This window comes from Hippocampus guttulatus, chromosome 1 (assembly GCF_054856545.1).
Source record: "Hippocampus guttulatus isolate MCC_2025c chromosome 1, RoL_Hgut_1.0, whole genome shotgun sequence".
Taxonomy (NCBI): domain Eukaryota; kingdom Metazoa; phylum Chordata; class Actinopteri; order Syngnathiformes; family Syngnathidae; genus Hippocampus; species Hippocampus guttulatus.
Window position 1 is genome coordinate 2728531 of NC_141261.1, and position 17569 is coordinate 2746099.

At 41.8% G+C, this 17569-nt stretch overlaps 1 protein-coding gene across 3 annotated transcripts; it reads right to left on the reverse strand.

Annotated features, from left to right (window-relative positions):
• Positions 1–112: 112 nt before the first annotated feature.
• On the reverse strand, positions 113–15498 carry plod1a (procollagen-lysine, 2-oxoglutarate 5-dioxygenase 1a). Of its 3 annotated transcripts, XM_086137826.1 has the most exons (20): positions 15301–15498; positions 13803–13894; positions 13583–13713; positions 13106–13269; positions 12619–12731; positions 12453–12516; positions 11174–11271; positions 10060–10161; positions 9801–9932; positions 8787–8908; positions 7780–7884; positions 7520–7645; positions 7290–7431; positions 6976–7089; positions 6527–6592; positions 6213–6317; positions 5888–6034; positions 4127–4252; positions 3745–3870; positions 113–796 (listed from the first exon to the last, which is right to left on the reverse strand). In XM_086137826.1, exons 1-20 carry the CDS (start codon positions 15389–15391, stop codon positions 641–643), a joined length of 2322 nt encoding a protein of 773 aa, XP_085993952.1. In that variant the 5' UTR covers positions 15392–15498; the 3' UTR covers positions 113–640. The 3 variants fall into 3 exon arrangements, with proteins under 3 accessions (XP_085993952.1, XP_085993875.1, XP_085993802.1); XM_086137749.1 differs by lacking the exon at positions 3745–3870; XM_086137676.1 differs by lacking the exon at positions 4127–4252 and having other exon boundaries at positions 15301–15496.
• Between the last annotated feature and the right edge of the window lie 2071 nt (positions 15499–17569).

Sequence of the window (17569 nt, forward strand, 5' to 3'; positions counted from 1 at the left end):
TGTTAATCCCATATTCAATGATGTAGTGTTATATATGAAGGCCTCTTATAAACACATTTCCTGTTTTGCAGTGTGCTATATGTGCTTTAATGACGACACGCCACGATCAGGATTGACAGTAGATTTTTTTATTGCTCTCATCTTTGACACAGTGAAGATAAAAAGGTCCAGCACTTGAACATTGTGGCTGTTGAGAAATAGTTGTTTTGTAATAAAAGGCATCAAGACATTTGTGGCAAATGATACTTTTGAAATGTCAGGCACAGGACTCTCAGTGGCAACATTCACACCCAATATGTGCCTCCATCCATGCATTATCCGAGCCACTTATCCTCAAGAGGGTCGTGGGCATGCTGGAGCCTCTTCTGGCTCTCATTGGACAGTAGGCATGGTAAACAATAAATATGTAATAGGTCTGACAGTACGGCTGTTGATCACAAACACTCATATGTACAATGTAAAATTCACTGGCTCAAATTCCCTTTTTTGAATTTTAAAAATACACATCTTGGAGACAGTCACAATAGCATGTGAAGTCAAGTGAATAAGCTAAGAAGCCGCCAACACTTGCTGTGATGCTTAATCCAATGCATTTTAAATATGCTGCGTGTGGGCGTCGGTCCTCATGATGTGCGGGAGTTCAGGGATCCACAAACGACACTGCAATGTATCGGACGCCAGCTGTGGTGGGCAGGCCTTCGTGGTAATGGGTGAGGCGACCAGGGTGCATGATGGCCCAGCCTTTACGCGGTGCCTCCACAGAGCAGTCATAACGGAGGAACCTGCAGCCGCCGCCCTGAGGTCACAGTCACACATTAGCCATACACACATGCAGTGTTGTGGAAGAAGAGTTCTTTTGGCATTGGTACACTTTTTTTTTAATCCAGCTACAGAGAATACCACGCATTTTTGAAGATGAGATCCTTTGTAAAAATGCTGTACAGTTTAGTCATTAATATTTTAATATCTGTATGGAATTATATACAAAGTATAATGTATTACTGTATTCCAGTATATTATTCTGTATGGCCTCATTCACCCGCTGAAGGGTAGACCCCCCCCCCCCACCCCCAATTCTAAGTCCCCTTACCAAATTCAGCTTTACAGTGCCATGTGTATGGATTTTTCAAATAAGTAGTTGTATTGCTCCTTCCCCAACTAAATCCCAGAAATGTCAATTTACCACAGTGATGTCAGTGTAAAGTTCTTGTAAAGAAATCTATTAGCAGTGGGGTGTTTATTCGTCCAAAATGGATGTGGCACCTGGTAGTTAAGTGATTAAGAAAACAGGTCGCCAACTCAGGAAATACTGTACATGCAGAATTTTGACTTACAGGATGTTCCTTGATTTTACCTGTCATTTGTAAAAAACACACTCATGACGGAACAAATTGCAACTACAAATATACATACTATATACATGAATGTACAGTATCACAGTTACAGTGCACCACAATTCTATGCAGTATCATTATAGCTGCTATTAATTACAAGAAAACAATTCTGCCAAATAGCCCAGTACGCTGAAGATGCAGGGAAATAAGATGGATGCAACGACAACCATATAATTCATGCAAAAGAGAACGAACTTATGAATGCACAGATGAAAAAAAATGGAATGGCAAAGTGTGATACACCAGGAATGTACAGTAGATTGACATGCTACCCAAAGAATGGTGATCCTCTTTTCATGAAAACAGTCTTGGGTGACTGTACTAACTAGGTACTACCCTACAGCAGGCATTCCGAAGTCTCCTATATTTATTACATCTATATATTTGTTGTCTGACATTCATTTGTCATGTGAAAATGAAAGTGAGATTAAAATTAGTGACATTGACTGGGAGGAATGTCGGCGCCATTTGACTGTCGTTGCTGGACAGTCCCGGGGCGCTTGTGTCTTGCGCCTGTAATGGGCAGCATTTTTCACAGCCCCACTTTGTTCAACGGAGAGATCGGTGCTATTGAACGGTCTGCGGCTGGATGGATGTAAGTCTTGAGGAGCCGACGATGAGAAGAAAGGAGCGTTAGCGCGGAGCGCCGATGCGGATTTGGAACTGGGAGTCGCGGCTTGGAGTTTGAAGCGGATTACGTGGGACAGGAGAAGTGAACTCATCTCTTTTCGTCAATGGACGCTACAGCTTCGTGTTTGCTTTCAAAACTTAGCTTGTAGCAGACGTGTGCACATTTTCAGCATGACGTCTCTGATCCACTGGTGAAAGGACACTTTGATCCTCTCCTCTTTCATCGATAACTGCTTCAGACAACAAAGTGTATGCAGAAAAGTGGTGAAGATTGCACGACTGTCTGTGTCCTATCTGTTGTGTTGTGTTATTTTAACTTCAAAATGGCGCCGCGTGAGTGGCTGCCTTTCCAGCAGCTCCTTAATTTGGTTGTTCTACTTCTTCCTTTCATAACTTTGCTGCTGTGAATTGGGAATTTCTCCATTGCGAGACTAATAAAGGTTTTCTTATCTTATCTTATTTTAATGGCGTGTAATTTTGAAGCAATATAATAAAACTAGGAGGTGTGTTTTCATTTCATTCAATCGTGAGAGTGCGTTCTGATGATTTTTGTCACACGGATTAGCCAAAATCCCTTGGTTTTGCCTTTTCCTTTGAAACGGGTCAAAGTCAAGTCAAAAATTTTCTTTAAAATAGGATGTTCTATGCGTCCCCACTAGTCTAAAGATGGTATTGTGCTTATTGCATTTCTGAAATATGAATCAAGCACTAAAACCCATCCTTTTTTCCTCCATCTGAGGGGGCAGCCATTTTGCCACTTGCTGTCGACTGAAAATGACATCACAGTGCCAAAGAACTCAGCTTGCCAATGTCACATGACCAAACCCAGAAAACAGGTAAGCCATGATTGGTTATTTATCTGAACCTTTTGGCACTGTGATGTCGTGTTCAGTCTACTGCAAGAGGCAGTACAAGACAAAATGGCAGCTTCTGACATGGATTAACTTTTATTGTCCGCTTGGAATTGAAATGGATGTCCATGGGACAGGAGAAGTGAACCAATCTCTTTTTTCGTCAATGGATGCTACAGCTTCTTGTTGACTTTGAAACTTAGCTTGTAGCCGACGTGTGCACATTTTGAGCATGACGTCCCTGATCCACTGGTTAAAAGACACTTTGATTCTCTCCTCTTTCATCTCAAACTGCTTCAAACAACAAAGCGTGTGACGGAAAAGTGGTTAGGACTGCACAACTGTCCGCGTTTTATGTTATGTGTTGTGTTTATTATTTTACTTTATGTTAACTGTTTTGTTCAGCGCTTTATTACAGCTGCCGCTGTTGTGAAAGCGCTATATAAATCAGCGTGTATTGTATTGTATTGTATTAAAAAAAGGGGGAGATATTTTTGCTTAATTCATATTCCACAAAAACAATATTAATCACAATGCCGCATTTAGACTTGTGGCGGCACATAGAACATACGGTATTGTAAAGAAAATTTTGACTTGCCCTCTCATTTAAAAGATGAGGCAAGGAAAGGCTGCTGTAGAGTGAAGTACAAATTTATTTATTATTTGTGCTCTTGAGGGACCCCGGCCAAAAATGAATTGTATGGCTCCCATTCAATCAATACATAATGGGTATTCTTATTTTTGTGGGGTTTTTTCCCTTCCATCTCATATGTATAATGACAGATTTTTTTTTTCGTTCTATGTTCTGGGACATTTTATCCATAATTTATCAAAATGTCCGACTTGTACCAACCTCCGATGCCACTCACCTCGTAATCAGGCCCCCTCTGATTGAGTGCTATGTTTATAGTGAATGTGGAGGCGTCATGATGTGGCCTCAAAAAGGGCTGCTCATCGGGCTTATATCTAACTACAAAGGCCAAGTCAAAATGAGCCTGCAAACACACATAAGAAAGGAGGAAAGTCATGCAAGCATTCACATAGAAACTGCTCGAGTGGCCACACCAGGAGAGTGTGTCGGGCGTATGTACGCTGGCGCAATTCTTGCTCGATAAAGACAAGCTTCAAGGCTGCTTCCACATCCAGCATTCAGGCCCACAGATGGAGGAGAGGAAGCGGAAAGTGGTGCAACATCACCCGCATCCTCACTTGCTGAGGCTTCTAAAGGCTGCCACCTCCTCCTCCGTTTACCTGATAGTCAACATCTTTGCTGTTGAGAGCAACGTTTATAGTGAATGTGGAGGCGTCATGGTGAGGCTCGAGCAGGGGCTGCTCGTCGGGTTTGTACCTCACCACGAAGTTCAAGGGAGAAGTGCACTGGAAGGAGACATGTTTTGTCAACACAACAGTAAAGTGGAGGGAACCGATTGGCTTGCAACAGGTGATGCAGCTGCTTTTATGAAAATTAACAGTAAATTTCATGTTCCGGGTTTGTGGTCCTGCTATGTCACGGATTTTTTTTGTACAAGTAATAACTTTACGGTGGCGTAACGTTCGTTTAAATCAGGTGTATGTAATTCCACTATCAACCACTAGAAAGTGGTACAGTTTTGTTTTTTGTTTTTGTTAGAGAATGTGTAAATTGGAAAGAACCAACAGGAAGCACAAACATTGCAGCACAGACGATTTTTTTGTTAAAAGTTGGTTCGTTGGATAGGTAATACCCCTGACTTCGGACAACAGGCCTTGGGAATCAAATCCTGGTCAGGGTGAATGGTGTTGCATTCTCTTGAATGCATGAATAACAAAATATTGTTGAAAAAAAAAGATTGAATGTGACCTGCTGTAATCCTGCCTTTTAGACCTTCAGAAAGTGATGACTATAGGTTAATTATGTATCTACAAAGTACTGGTACCTTCGGAATGATTATTGATGGAAGTTGATTAAAGACCTTTAAAATGAGCTCTTAATGCATAAAACAGGCCCGCCCAGGGGGTATTTTAAAAGGGTATTTGTCTATCATGGAATTAACTTATTGTGGGGGTGGTCTGGAATATACCCCCCCCCACCACCCCCGCCACTGGAGAGGGTGGGTGTTACTGTATAGCAGGGGTGGGCAATTATTTTCCCGGGGGGGCCAAATGAGAAGCAGAAAATATTGTGGAGGGCCGGGCCAAAAGTTAGAAATACAAAATTAAGAAGATAGCACAATGTCTTTGTATGCCAGTAATAATGTAACATTCTCCTCCACCATCACACTCAGCACCGGTTCTCCTCAAGGATGTGTACTGAGCCCCCTGTTGTTCACGCTCTACACATTTGACTGCTCTCCGACTCTTATTAGCGGTCCAGTTTGCGGAAAGTTTTTAACATGATAACAATCAAACCATTCTAGGAAATGTTCATTTACTCGAGCCACAAGCAATTCACTCTGAGCATGGAAATTGCCAGAATCGGACTGAGTAAGAATCGCTTCCTCGCAGATTTGAGTCTTTCCGACTCCAGGCGTCTCCTGAATGTTTCGTACTTTGTTACCCGCTTTGTTTAATCAGATACATATCACTTTCCCTTCCATGGTCATTACTTTCTCCCTCTTTCTTCGTCTTCCCCTCCCTCCCTGTGCTCTGCAACTTGAAGTAACTGCGCCACCTGGTGTTGAAACACCTGTCATTACAAGTCCAAACGAAATGAATGCAATCAAACCTTAATTGTGCACCAATCTTCGGCGGGCCGGATTAAAAAGACCAATGGGCCGGATCCGGCCTGCGGGCCGTAGTTTGCCCACCCCTGCTGTATAGGCTACTAGTGATCACAATAGCTTCAGCACAGCTTGCCATTCATATCCTGAAGCTAGTCTTAAGACCCCAGCAAATGGAATGTAATACTTTGGAATGCAAAGCGCAACCTTACCAAAATCCAATTTCCTGGGTTTGTGGTCGCACGGCTCCTGCTGTAGCTCACATGTAGGACTGAACACTTCATTTATTCCACAAAAATGTCTGAGGTCTTACCTGGGTATGGTAACCAGGATACATTTGCTCTGTTATCGGCGCAATGTACTCCAGTAAAAACTGGTGCCATTCCTTATCAAAGTTGACTTGATTCAGGTGGATGTCAATGGTGGGGACATTCTCATAGCCGCCCTGGATTCGAGTGTCCTGGTAGTCCAAAAATAATCAGAGAGGAAAAGGTTCCTCCTTAGTTATATGCCCAGTTACAATTGACGACTGGCTCATTAGAGAGCGAGAGCAAAATGCATTCTTTCAGCAACCATGACGACAACAAAGGTTAGGGATTCTGTTATTGGACACAGCAGAAAAAGGATGGTGACATTACCACATTACCGCCTCCTGACCACTTCCCAAAGTGTTCCATTTCTTCAACCAGGTGGTTGCAAGCAATATCGGTGAAAACTGGAAACCAGTATACATCTGGGCAAGGCTGGGGAACAGAAAGGACAAAGCAAAGCTAAGCCACTGAAGGAATTGCATGGCCAGGTTTTGCAACATTGGAAAAAGGTACATTGATCGTCTCAACCATCCTAACATTAATGAAATAAAAACGAGAACTTTTCTCGCAATAACAAAGACGTGGAGCTTAAACGCACAGGAAAAAGGAACTTAGACGGCTACTATCTGTTAACAACTCACAGTCTCAACAGGTTTTCCTTTCGTGATGTGAGTGTAGTTCTCATGAATATAGCGCTCCCGCCAGTCCTGAAATTAACACAAAGCATCGTTTTCAGGCCACTAAACAATTGGTTAACTGTAAAAAAAAAAAAAAAAAAAAGGGACATTGGATATTGTACCTGCTACTGTTTTTATTATATTACTCTTAACGCAAGTAATACTGCCACACTTTCATCTTCTACAATTGTTTTGGGGTGGACAAGTATGAAATAGTTTCAAACATATGTAACCTTTAACTCTGCATATTTGAATGTTTCATAAGACATACCGCCACAAAGATTTATAGGTATCTATTATGATTTTTTTTTCCTGCCAATACACAATCAAACACAGACAAAAACTTGAACTCGTTTCCAAAGGTATAAAACTGGACAGCGTACTCCCATCGGGACCTGCTGATGGATTCTCACCTCTGGATTTTCAAAGATCTGCCACAGATCATTATGCAGATGACTGGTCTGATAGTTTTCTGTTGATAGGATGCGTCCAAAAGTGTCCATGTTGGTTACATACATGAAGACTCCCTGCGGAAAAAAAGGCAAGGCAATTTATGTTCCAAATGCATTTCATCTGGATGCCGGGGGACCTTGAAATAAAATCTTGGATTATTCACAAATATTTGATTTGCAATTTTGATCGATTTCTTTATATCAATATCAGGACAGAAGAAAAGATAAAAGATATTTCAGGAAGCTAAATATTGCTCTTTATGTATTTGATGCACCTTATTTCGAACATGCTGGCAGAAGGCCATGTCAGGGTCCATGAAATTTGAATGAAATAGATCGTCGTCTGAGAGCTCCGAGCGGAGGAGGCTGGCCTTCATCAAGTACACGCTGGTTATGTATGGAACATTCCAAATTCCCCTGCAAATATGAGCGCCTTCATCCATTTACAGCACATACCGAGTTTATCAACAGAAAAGTGAACTTCATCAACAGTGAAGCATCTTACACCCTGCGTCTTTGGACCAGGTCCACGTAGTCCTCCGCCCTGGCATAGTAGCCATCGGCGCTCAGGGCTCCCCAAAAGTTGCTCCAAAGTCGGCCAGTTCGCGTCAACAATGGTGCTACGATCGGCCTGAAGAGCATTTGAAGTAGTGTTATAATAACAAAGTCGTCCTCAACCACAACTCCCAACTAAATATATAACCATTAAAAATATTGCATGTGCATTTCGGTGATCATGATTCATTTTTCCATAAATATACTTGCAGGTTTTGTTCAATGAGAATTTTGAGTGTGTTTTCATTCTTCAAAGCAACATCAATGTCCAAGTTGAAGAAATAGTCACAGTCCTTCTGCTTCCTGCACATATCGCTGAAATACAGAGAAGGAAAAAAAAAATCCCCACATCACTTTGCATACGCCAGCAATAATTACACAGTTCAACAATTTTTCACATTTTTTTTAAAAAGTGGTGATGCAACTAGACTCATTAGCCTTGGATCTTTATTTTTTGCGCTGATCCTGAATGTGCCCTCCTTTTTTCTCTAGCTCAACCTATTTGAATAATAATAATAATCCATCTATCCATCCATTTTCCGAACCGCTTGATCCTCACTAGGGTCGCGGGGGGTGCTGGAGCCTATCCCAGCCATCTCGGGCAGTAGGCGGGGGACACCCTGAATCAGTTGCCAGCCAATCGCAGGGCACACAGAGACGAACAACCATCCACGCCCACACTCACACCTAGGGACAATTTAGAGCGCCCAAACAGCCTGACATGCATGTTTTTTTGGAATGTGGGAGGAAACCGGAGCACCCGGAGAAAACCCACGCAGGCCCGGGGAGAACATGCAAACTCCACACAGGGAGGCCGGAGCTGGAATCGAACCCGGTACCTCTGCACTGTGAAGCCGACGTGCTAACCACTGGACTACCGGGCCGCCTAATAATAATAATATATAATAATAATTATTCTTATTTTTATTATTATACTATGTAACATAGCAATATATTCCGTAATATTCATGAATTAAGGGTTAGGTTAGATTTTTTTCTGAAACGTCATGGCTATAAATGACAATGCATTGGTAAAATCCATTTGTGTACCCTTTTATAGGTCGAACTTAAAAACAAAAATTTGAAATATCTCAAAACCCTGATGTAATAGAAAAAAAATGACATTTATTAAAATCAAAACTCCATTTTGGAACAAATAAATCCATCTGTGATTAAAATTAGCTGTTGACCAGTGTTAATGGGACTTGGTGACTCACAAGGCCATGTTGCGTGCAGCTGTGTCTTCCATCTCCTCTTCCGGCCCAATAAATTTGACATCTAGATAGAGGCTTCTGTGGTCCTGGAGAAAAGCGCTGACCTCACGCTCGTGATGGGGTTCCTCGAGCAGAAAAAAAAAGTGACCGTTTGTAGAAGTATATATAGAGCAGGAGGAAAAAATTGTGCATTAGGATTTGGAATGGAAAAGATTATTCACTTTTTTCTTTTGAACGTGTGATGATAATCCCCCCAAAATGCATTGTGTAGAAAAAAACAAAATTGATTGCTGAATGAAAATACTTTAGCAACTAGGTCACTTTACAAACGGTAAAATGAATAGAAAGTTGGTTTAATAAAGTTCTGACTTCTATTTAGGACATGTATCTGTAAATATTTTCCAAAATTTGGCAGCACTGTAATGATCAGAAGATTCCCAGATTTTACCTATGTTCTGGTTCGAGGTGCGCAATACATTCTGACACCCAGATATAAAAATAGAAGTGAATATCCGGAAAACTTTTCCAGAGAGCTTTATTCTCATGGAAGAATCCCATCCATTTTCTAATCCTCTTATCCTCACAAGTGTTGCATGCGCGCTGGAGCCTATTGCAGCTGTCTTTGGGCAGTAGGCGGGGGACACCCTGAACTGGTTACCAGCCAATCGCAGGGCACATGTAGATGAACAACCATCCCTGCTAACAGTCACACCTATGGACAATTTGAACTTCCCAAACGACCTGCCATGCATGCTTTTGGAGTGTGGGAGGAAAACTGAATACCCGAAGAATACCCACACAGGCACAAGGAGAACATGCAAACTCCACACAGGAAGGCTGGAGCCCGGATACAAACCCTGGACCTCTGTATTGTGAGGCAGACATGCTAACCAGTGCCGCCCGATTTCCAGATGTTTTCAAAGATTCACGAGGCTATTTATCAGCGCAACTGTGACCAATGTTCCTCTGCAGCAAAGTCGCAAAGTCAAATTGGTGGATTAATTTGTGTCCTGTTACCTTGTTGAAAATGAAGAGCTTGAGTCTATTCTTGGGATACTGAAGCTTCAGGAGGCGTTCAAAAAATACGGTGACAAATGGAGTGGGTTGCTGAATGAAGACACTAATCACCACCAAAGGATATTCATTTTCCTGATGGTGCGAAAAAAACCAATATTGAGTGCAAGGTATTGAACGTTATAATAATATCAAGATTTTGTTGGTAAAATGGACAATGTTGCCTTTCAGTTCATACGACGGCCAAAAACGTGTGACCAACCTTAAGGTTCCTGAGTGGGAGTAGATCGTCATGGCACACTGTGCAGCCTGTCTCAAATGTCCACACGTTCGGTATGTAGTTACCAAGGTAGTTGAGCTGAAGCTGGAAAGCAAAGTCTTGTTTGAGCTTATCTCAACTATGCTTGCCATATCTCTTATCCCACCGATGGATAGGATTTTTTTCTCACGGAGAATGGTGGATTTGGTAATGATGAAATCCTCAGCACATTGGGAAGGTGAGCAAAAACATTTGCAAGTTTAACAGGATTGTGAAAATGTCTTTACTTTGAAGCCTGTCTTTGCACAACCCGATGCTGAACCATGTGTAAAGAGCATAGAGAGAAGGAAATAGATTATCTTTAATGCACTCTTGACGTGTTAGCCAGTCGTAGCTCACACAACTCCTACACTGTACAATTCATTCTGAATAAATAACAAGTTTTACTGCCCATATGGATCAAATTTATTCTTATTTTGAATGTTTAACATTTGTCACATGATGTGCAATGTTCAAAACACTCATACAGGATGTCCCAAATGTCTCGAGACGCATCATTTTTTCCATTTCATTTTAGGCATCACTAGGAGAGATGTGTGGCCATAACCATTTGGCAGTTTATGCTTTGCGGATTTTTTTTTTTAAGTGTATCATTTCCTTGCCCATGGCTCGCTAACTGACATTGAAGTCAGCGATGCAAAATTGGGAGCAGGGCAAAAAGTTTTTTCTGTCCACGACTGAAGTTCAGCAGCAGTTTGAGAACCTTTACAGCTTTACAATTTGAATAAGAAAATCAATTTGAATTTTAAAAGATGCGAGTGCATCAAACTGAACCCAATCATTCCACTTTAAGATATATTAAATCATCTTTTACTGGAGAGATACGCACACCTATTCTTGTTTTGACTCTACCATGTTTTATAGTTCCACACACACGTGAAAAACCTAATCAGTGCTACCGGTACCATTAATATAATTTTTTGCAATGAAGAAAAGAAGCAACTTTATTATACTTTTGATTGTTAAACAATGACCAAATTCCTGTTTTCCTGTGTGAATCGTTAGACGTGCGTGTCATGGCATTGTTCTGACTTGTGGAGCGATTTGTAGTCGGTACCTTGGTCGGTCCATTCCCGTGGATGATGACAGGTAGCGTATCATAGAGCAAATTTCTGGCTCGTACACGTCGATCCTCAAATTTTAGCACCACTTCGTCTAGAAACACCACACATACATGAATTACAAGTGCATAACATTTACAAGTCAATCTTAATCATATACCGCTGTGTGTTTTGGATGGCAACTGTTATATTGTTCATGTTAAGGGAGTTGAAAGTCCTGTTTCCATGTGGCAGACAGTACAATTTGATTCAGTTGGATGTCGAAAATGGGGAGCTTTGTCATCCCTGCCTCACCCACACTGCAGACTATGTGTGCGAGATATGAAATGTGTATGTGTGTGTGTGTGTGTGTGTGTGTGTGTGTTCACAATTGATTCTTTGGTCACATCTTTTGCCACAACAATCTCTGATAGTTTTTAAATCATAATCAAAATAAAACTTAGATGCATACGATGAGAGGGTAGATTTTTGAAAAGGTGATTTTAATAATGTTCTACTGTAAGGTCATGCATACAGTTTTAACATTCAGTGATGAATAGAGTGTTCATCGAAAAGTGTAAATTCCGCCTTGTAAATCTTTTAATACTAATTTAAAGTGTTTTATTCTACATCACTGGTGTCAAACTCAAGGCCCGGGGGCCAGATTTGGCCCGCCACATCATTTTAGGTGGCCCGCGAAAGCAGATCAAACATGTCAAGTTCCATGATGTTTTCTAAAATGTCTATCAAAAATTTTAATTCTCATATGTAATAAATAAGAGAGATATTCTAAGCATTTTCTTGTTACCAAACTTCTCGTGATGGTAACTTAGACAAGAGTTGAATCAACAGTTATTCTTGACTTCTTGATCTGGTTTCAGTTATAACGGCCCTCCAAGGGAAAAGGTAACTCAAATTTGGCCAGCGACAAAAATGAGTTTGACACTCCTGTTCTACATGTAACATGCACGCACGCACACACGCACGCACGCACACACACACACACACACACACACACGCACACAAAATATGGTCTGTATGTGTATTTGCATGAAGGAGAGTAAAAAAAAAGGGATGCATGGGGGGTTTGTGTCAGATTCTCTATGATACGACTGAGAATGGCAGTAAAAAGCAAAGGCATTATTGGAAAGGCGCACTTAACATTTTTAACACAGCAGTTGTATTCAGTAAATAGCACAGTGCATCACGTGTGTTGTGCAGCACACAGTAATGTCAACTATCGGTTGGTTGAAATAGGTTTGACCACAGTTGGACAATAAAAGTCTTTTCACTCACCAAGAGCTCCGTGAAGGTTCTGGAACAATCTGCATTTGCTGTCCAGTGTGATATTTATGGATTTCTAAAAGACATTCATAGAAGTTTTACTCATCAATTAATACATTTTTGTCATCATATCAAACAACAAAGGACCCAAAAAGGGGAAAAAAAAAACAGTACTTACTCTTTTCTCAGGATTGATAAAAATCTTGGTGAAAAACAGCTGATCACTGTCACCGTCGTCTCCTGCCCACTCAGCAACCATTTCTTTGATGTTTGGAAGGTAGCCAATAAAGCCTGAGGGGTAGCGATAAACTCATGTTAAGAGGCGCTCTAACTTGCTGTGCGCCTCAGACATGCAGCTTTGAAACTACCGGTTGCTCATTACCACGTAGCGATAAACTCATATTAAGAGGCGCTCTAACTTGCTGTGCACCTCAGACACGCAGCTTTGAAACTACCTGTTGCTCATTACCACGACCATGTTTGCTTTTTTTTGTGCTTATAAAACCTCTTTTGTTCTACAAAAAAACCCTACTCTCCAGCTGTGAATACACCACAACTGTTTTTTGTAACCTTCTGCTAAAACAGTCATCTTACCTCAGACTGAAACCCTAAATGAGTTATTATACACAAAACAAAATGTGTCATGGAAAAAATGGGCAGCATACCTCCTGAGCCGAGGAACCTGTTGCCCTCCCGGACATGTGGATGTTTGTCCTCCAAATGTCTGTCGGGCCAGATCAATGTCTCAGAGGAAAACACCACCTTGTGTTTGGCCTGCACAAACTTCTTTAGCAGCTCTTTCGGACCTGATGCGAAAATCACATCATAGCTGTGGAAGGAAGGAACGTTTTACAAGATGATGCTGACACAGCAGTGGTGCAAGAGAGTCTCCAACCCATGCAAAAAAAAGAAAAAAGTTGTTTTCGCTATTTTCTCCTTCACTGAGGTTACCGTGACAACAAGGAGAGCAGAATGCAGAATACAGTGGAAGCTTTACTCGAATATCAAGGTCATACAGTTTGGAATTCAACCCAAATTTCCATTCACTTCCAAAAAGAGGACCTGCCTCCACACCAGCTGTTAAGAGGGACATTACTAAATTTGTATATTACATATTTATTATTAAAATAAAGACACATTACCTGTCAATAAAAACAATGATTTTATTCTCGTCCTTCATTGACTCGAGGGCAGCTTTAAGAATTCGCACTTTCTGACCTCCCCCAGGGGACAAGTAGTCACCACCTTTCCATTTTTGACCACGACCAAGAACCTGTAAACACGCAAATAATGACAAGCAATTTATTTGTTGGGTTGTAATACAGTAATACAGTATACAATGTTGAAATTAGGGTTTCATACCTTGACAGTGTAATTAAAATGTTTTGCTGATCTCATGAAACGTTTGAAGCCATCAGTCTCCTTAGTTGCAACGGTCACAACTACAATTTGATCTGGATGACATCATTCAAGAGGAATTAAGTCAGGAATTCATCGTGGCATCTGAAGACTCAAATTCTACATACTCGCTCCATGACACTCATGTGAAGCGTTTTCTCTAACATTTATAAAGAGGTTTACAGAACGTCACATTCAATGTACCGTACTATATAGTGCAGTGTCAATATTATTCATCTCATTAATTAAAGCATCTTTAGAAGTTAGTATAACACTGTGTTGTACAATGTAGTTACAGTATGATTGCTGCATGTTCGACACCAGCCTTTGGTTCCTCAGGAACTTATGCATGTATTGTGTGGTCAATGCTCATATCCCAGCAGATTTCTTTCTATGCTGTTCCAATTAGGCTACTGTGATGGCCACTGTTGAATCTTCCAGAACAATATCCATGCAAACAACTATAATAATCCTATTTCTATAAATCCCTGCAAGTGTTTACATTTTCAAATGATCACTTCTACAACATTTCCAAAGACGTCAGTGTTCCATAACTGTATTGCTATTTTCAGAACAAGCTTGCAGGCTACTCCAGTAGTCCTGTGGGGGCCACCTGGTATGTGTTGGTGACTCCTGCTTTATATTGAGCGTCTAAGAAAAGATTTAACGTCCATAAAATCCAAAATATTGGGACAATTGTTCTGATATTTTTAGAGGTTAAAGTGAGCACGGGTAACGATGTCCAAACAAATTTTGGTGCTGATTGACTGCCGTTTTCTGACATTAGGTGACGTGAAGCTTTTTTACACTAACATTAAGCGTTGTAGACTGTCACAAGTTTGTACATTTTTTTTGCACAAAAATGTAATCTACAGTGGGGGTCGAATACTTCGGATTGCATCTGGATTGAGCGACCCAGCTATGGCTTAAAACTTCACGCAAGACGTTCATGTTTTTTGTAGTTGTGAATCTCGAACATTCTGCAGCCCCTGACGAAGGAACGATGTCTCGATTCCAGGGACCGCGCTTATTTTCGTGTAATTCATGATTAGCTTCCACCGGCTGTTCCTCTCCACGCTAAAAGTTCCATCCCATGGGAAAGTGAGGCGGAAACAAACAAGAACAGCCCCGTCCACGTCAGCGGCACGGTGGAAAACCCAGCAACTTTTTATTTAAACGGCGGTCCTCGCAAACATACAAAATTCCCTCATTTGCTCTCAATTGTTTTTTTTTCACCTGGCCAAGGATATTAAATCAACAAAATGTTACATTTCTCTGCATCGCGACCAAATTAACACGGGTACCACGAGGAAGGAGATAACATTTATTATGTCTGAATAGTATACAGTACAGTATCGCCTATTGAATCTGACGTGTGGCTTCACGCGTGACGCCATTTGCCACTTATAAGAGTGTAACTAACACCAGCAACCCAGCTCCCAAGCACCGCTTTCTGTCTTACCTTCTCGGACTTGCTGCTGCTCGTCGCAGTCGCGCAGAGGAAAGAGTGTGCAGATAAGAAGGACGGAGAACAACACTAAGGAAAGTTTCATGGTCAAATTAGTCGCTTGTTTAGACGGATGGAGTGTGGAAGGACTGAGTCGGAATCACTTTCCCCGCTGACCCGGCTATGTAACCACCCCACCTTTCTCTCTCTCTCTTTCTCTCTCTCTCGCTCTGTCTATCTGTCTGTCTCTCTCTCCCCCTCTCTCTCGCTCTCTGTCTCTGTCTCTCTCTCTCTCTCTCTCTCTCTGTCTGTCTGTCTGTCTGTCTGACTCTCTCGTTCTCTTCCCCCTCCCTGTTACTCTTTCTCTCACTTCGTCCGCAAATGTTTGAGAACAAACTAGTGCAAATCAGAGCTTCATGCTTCGTGGATCGCCTTGACCTAAGGGATGTCTGAGATTCTACACAGGCATGCTAAATAAACAATCTGTGATTTGATTCAACCTCCGTGTATAATCGACAGCCCAGCTGTCCCGTGGACGTGAGTTTCTGCACGCAAAGGCCGAGCGTGGGCTGGCTCGTCACAGGGTTCCCTGCATTCCTTCCACCTGCCCGGAAAAAAATATGCTCAAATGTCAGAATTGTTTCATGCCACAAGAATCCATCCATCCATCCATCGCGGCCCGTGGTGGAGCCTATCCCAGCTGTCCTCGGGCAGTGGTGGGGGCACCCTAGGGGGGGCAGCCTGAACCGGTTGCCAGCCAATCGCAGGGCACACATTGACAAACAACCATTCACACTCACAATAATATTCATCCATTCATTCATTTTACGAACCGCTTGATCCTCGCTAGGGTTGCGGGGGGTGCTGGAGCCTATCTCAGCTGTCTTCTGGCCCTAGGCAGGGGACGCTGCCAGCCAATCGCAGGGCACACAGAAACGAACAACCATTCTCGCTCACACTCACACCTAGAGATAATTTGGAGTGTTCAATCAGTCTGCCATGCATTTTTTTTAGAATGTGGGAGGAAACCTGAGGACCCAGAGAAAACCCACGCAAGCACAGGGAGAACATGCAAACTCTACACAGGAGGCTGGAGCTGGAATTGAACCCGGTATCTCTGCACTGTGAAGTCAACGTGCTAACCACTCGACTACCGGCACGCCACTCACAATTACACCTAAGGACAATTTAGAGTAAACAAGTAACCTATGGTGCAAGTTTTTGGAATTTGGGAGGAAATTGGAGTACCCGGAGAAAACCCATGCAGGCACCCGGAGAACATGTAAACTTCACACAGGGAGGTCGGAGCCGGAATCAAATCCTGCACCTCTCCTGATTTCCTGATTCTGATTTATATAGCGCTTTCACAACAGCTTCAGCTGTAACATTCTCCACTGTGAGTCCGACCAGTCAATCACTGATTTTTGTCTTTAAGGTGGGAAGGTCAGTTCAGTTTTTGCTCTCTGGTCAGTGGTCAATGTAGTTGTACACGTGGCTTTCTTGGTGACTGGGATCTATTTCTGCTCAATGATTGTAGGTGTGGATGGGAGTGGTAATGATTGAAGGGTGTGATATACTGTACCTTTTACCCACAGTCAGCTGGGATAGGCTCCATCTTCCTCATGCCCCTGACCAGGAAAGTGGTTGAAAATGGATGGGAACATCGAGTTTAACTCCACTGTATATTCGATGTTGCATAACACCACACAAATAGACAATTTACTGTGTGTACAGGAGAGATGTCAGAGTTATGTGATCAAAGTGAAGTTCAGTGATTTGCTCAATGGCCATTTAATAGAAGCAGACTAGCATATGTTACACAAAGTCTCAATTTCCATATTTTTACAATTGCAGCGGGATTCTAAGCCTCAACTCCCTGATCTCAATATGTACATACGGACTGAGCTACTGTAACGCTACTGTTTATTGTATATCTGGTTTTAAAAAAATATGCACTGTTCAAGCTCCCCTAAAATTTGAGAGGTTATTTATTTATTATTGTATGTACAGTATGTCCTTTTCAAACAAGCTCGATAAGTGTATTAACAAACGGTACTTTATCTAAATGAAATATTTTGACAACAAGATTATATTGCTGTTTTGGTACAGATACATTCTTATTCTTGACCAAATTGATAATGTGGTTTTAGTTGGACAGAAAACGACATTCGAAGTTAACACTACAACACCCTACACGCTAGATAGCAATGTTTACTATTTTCGCTCTTGCTCTCCTTCAACGACAATAATTACGCCTTTCTTGCCCTCTTTACGATTTGTGCCT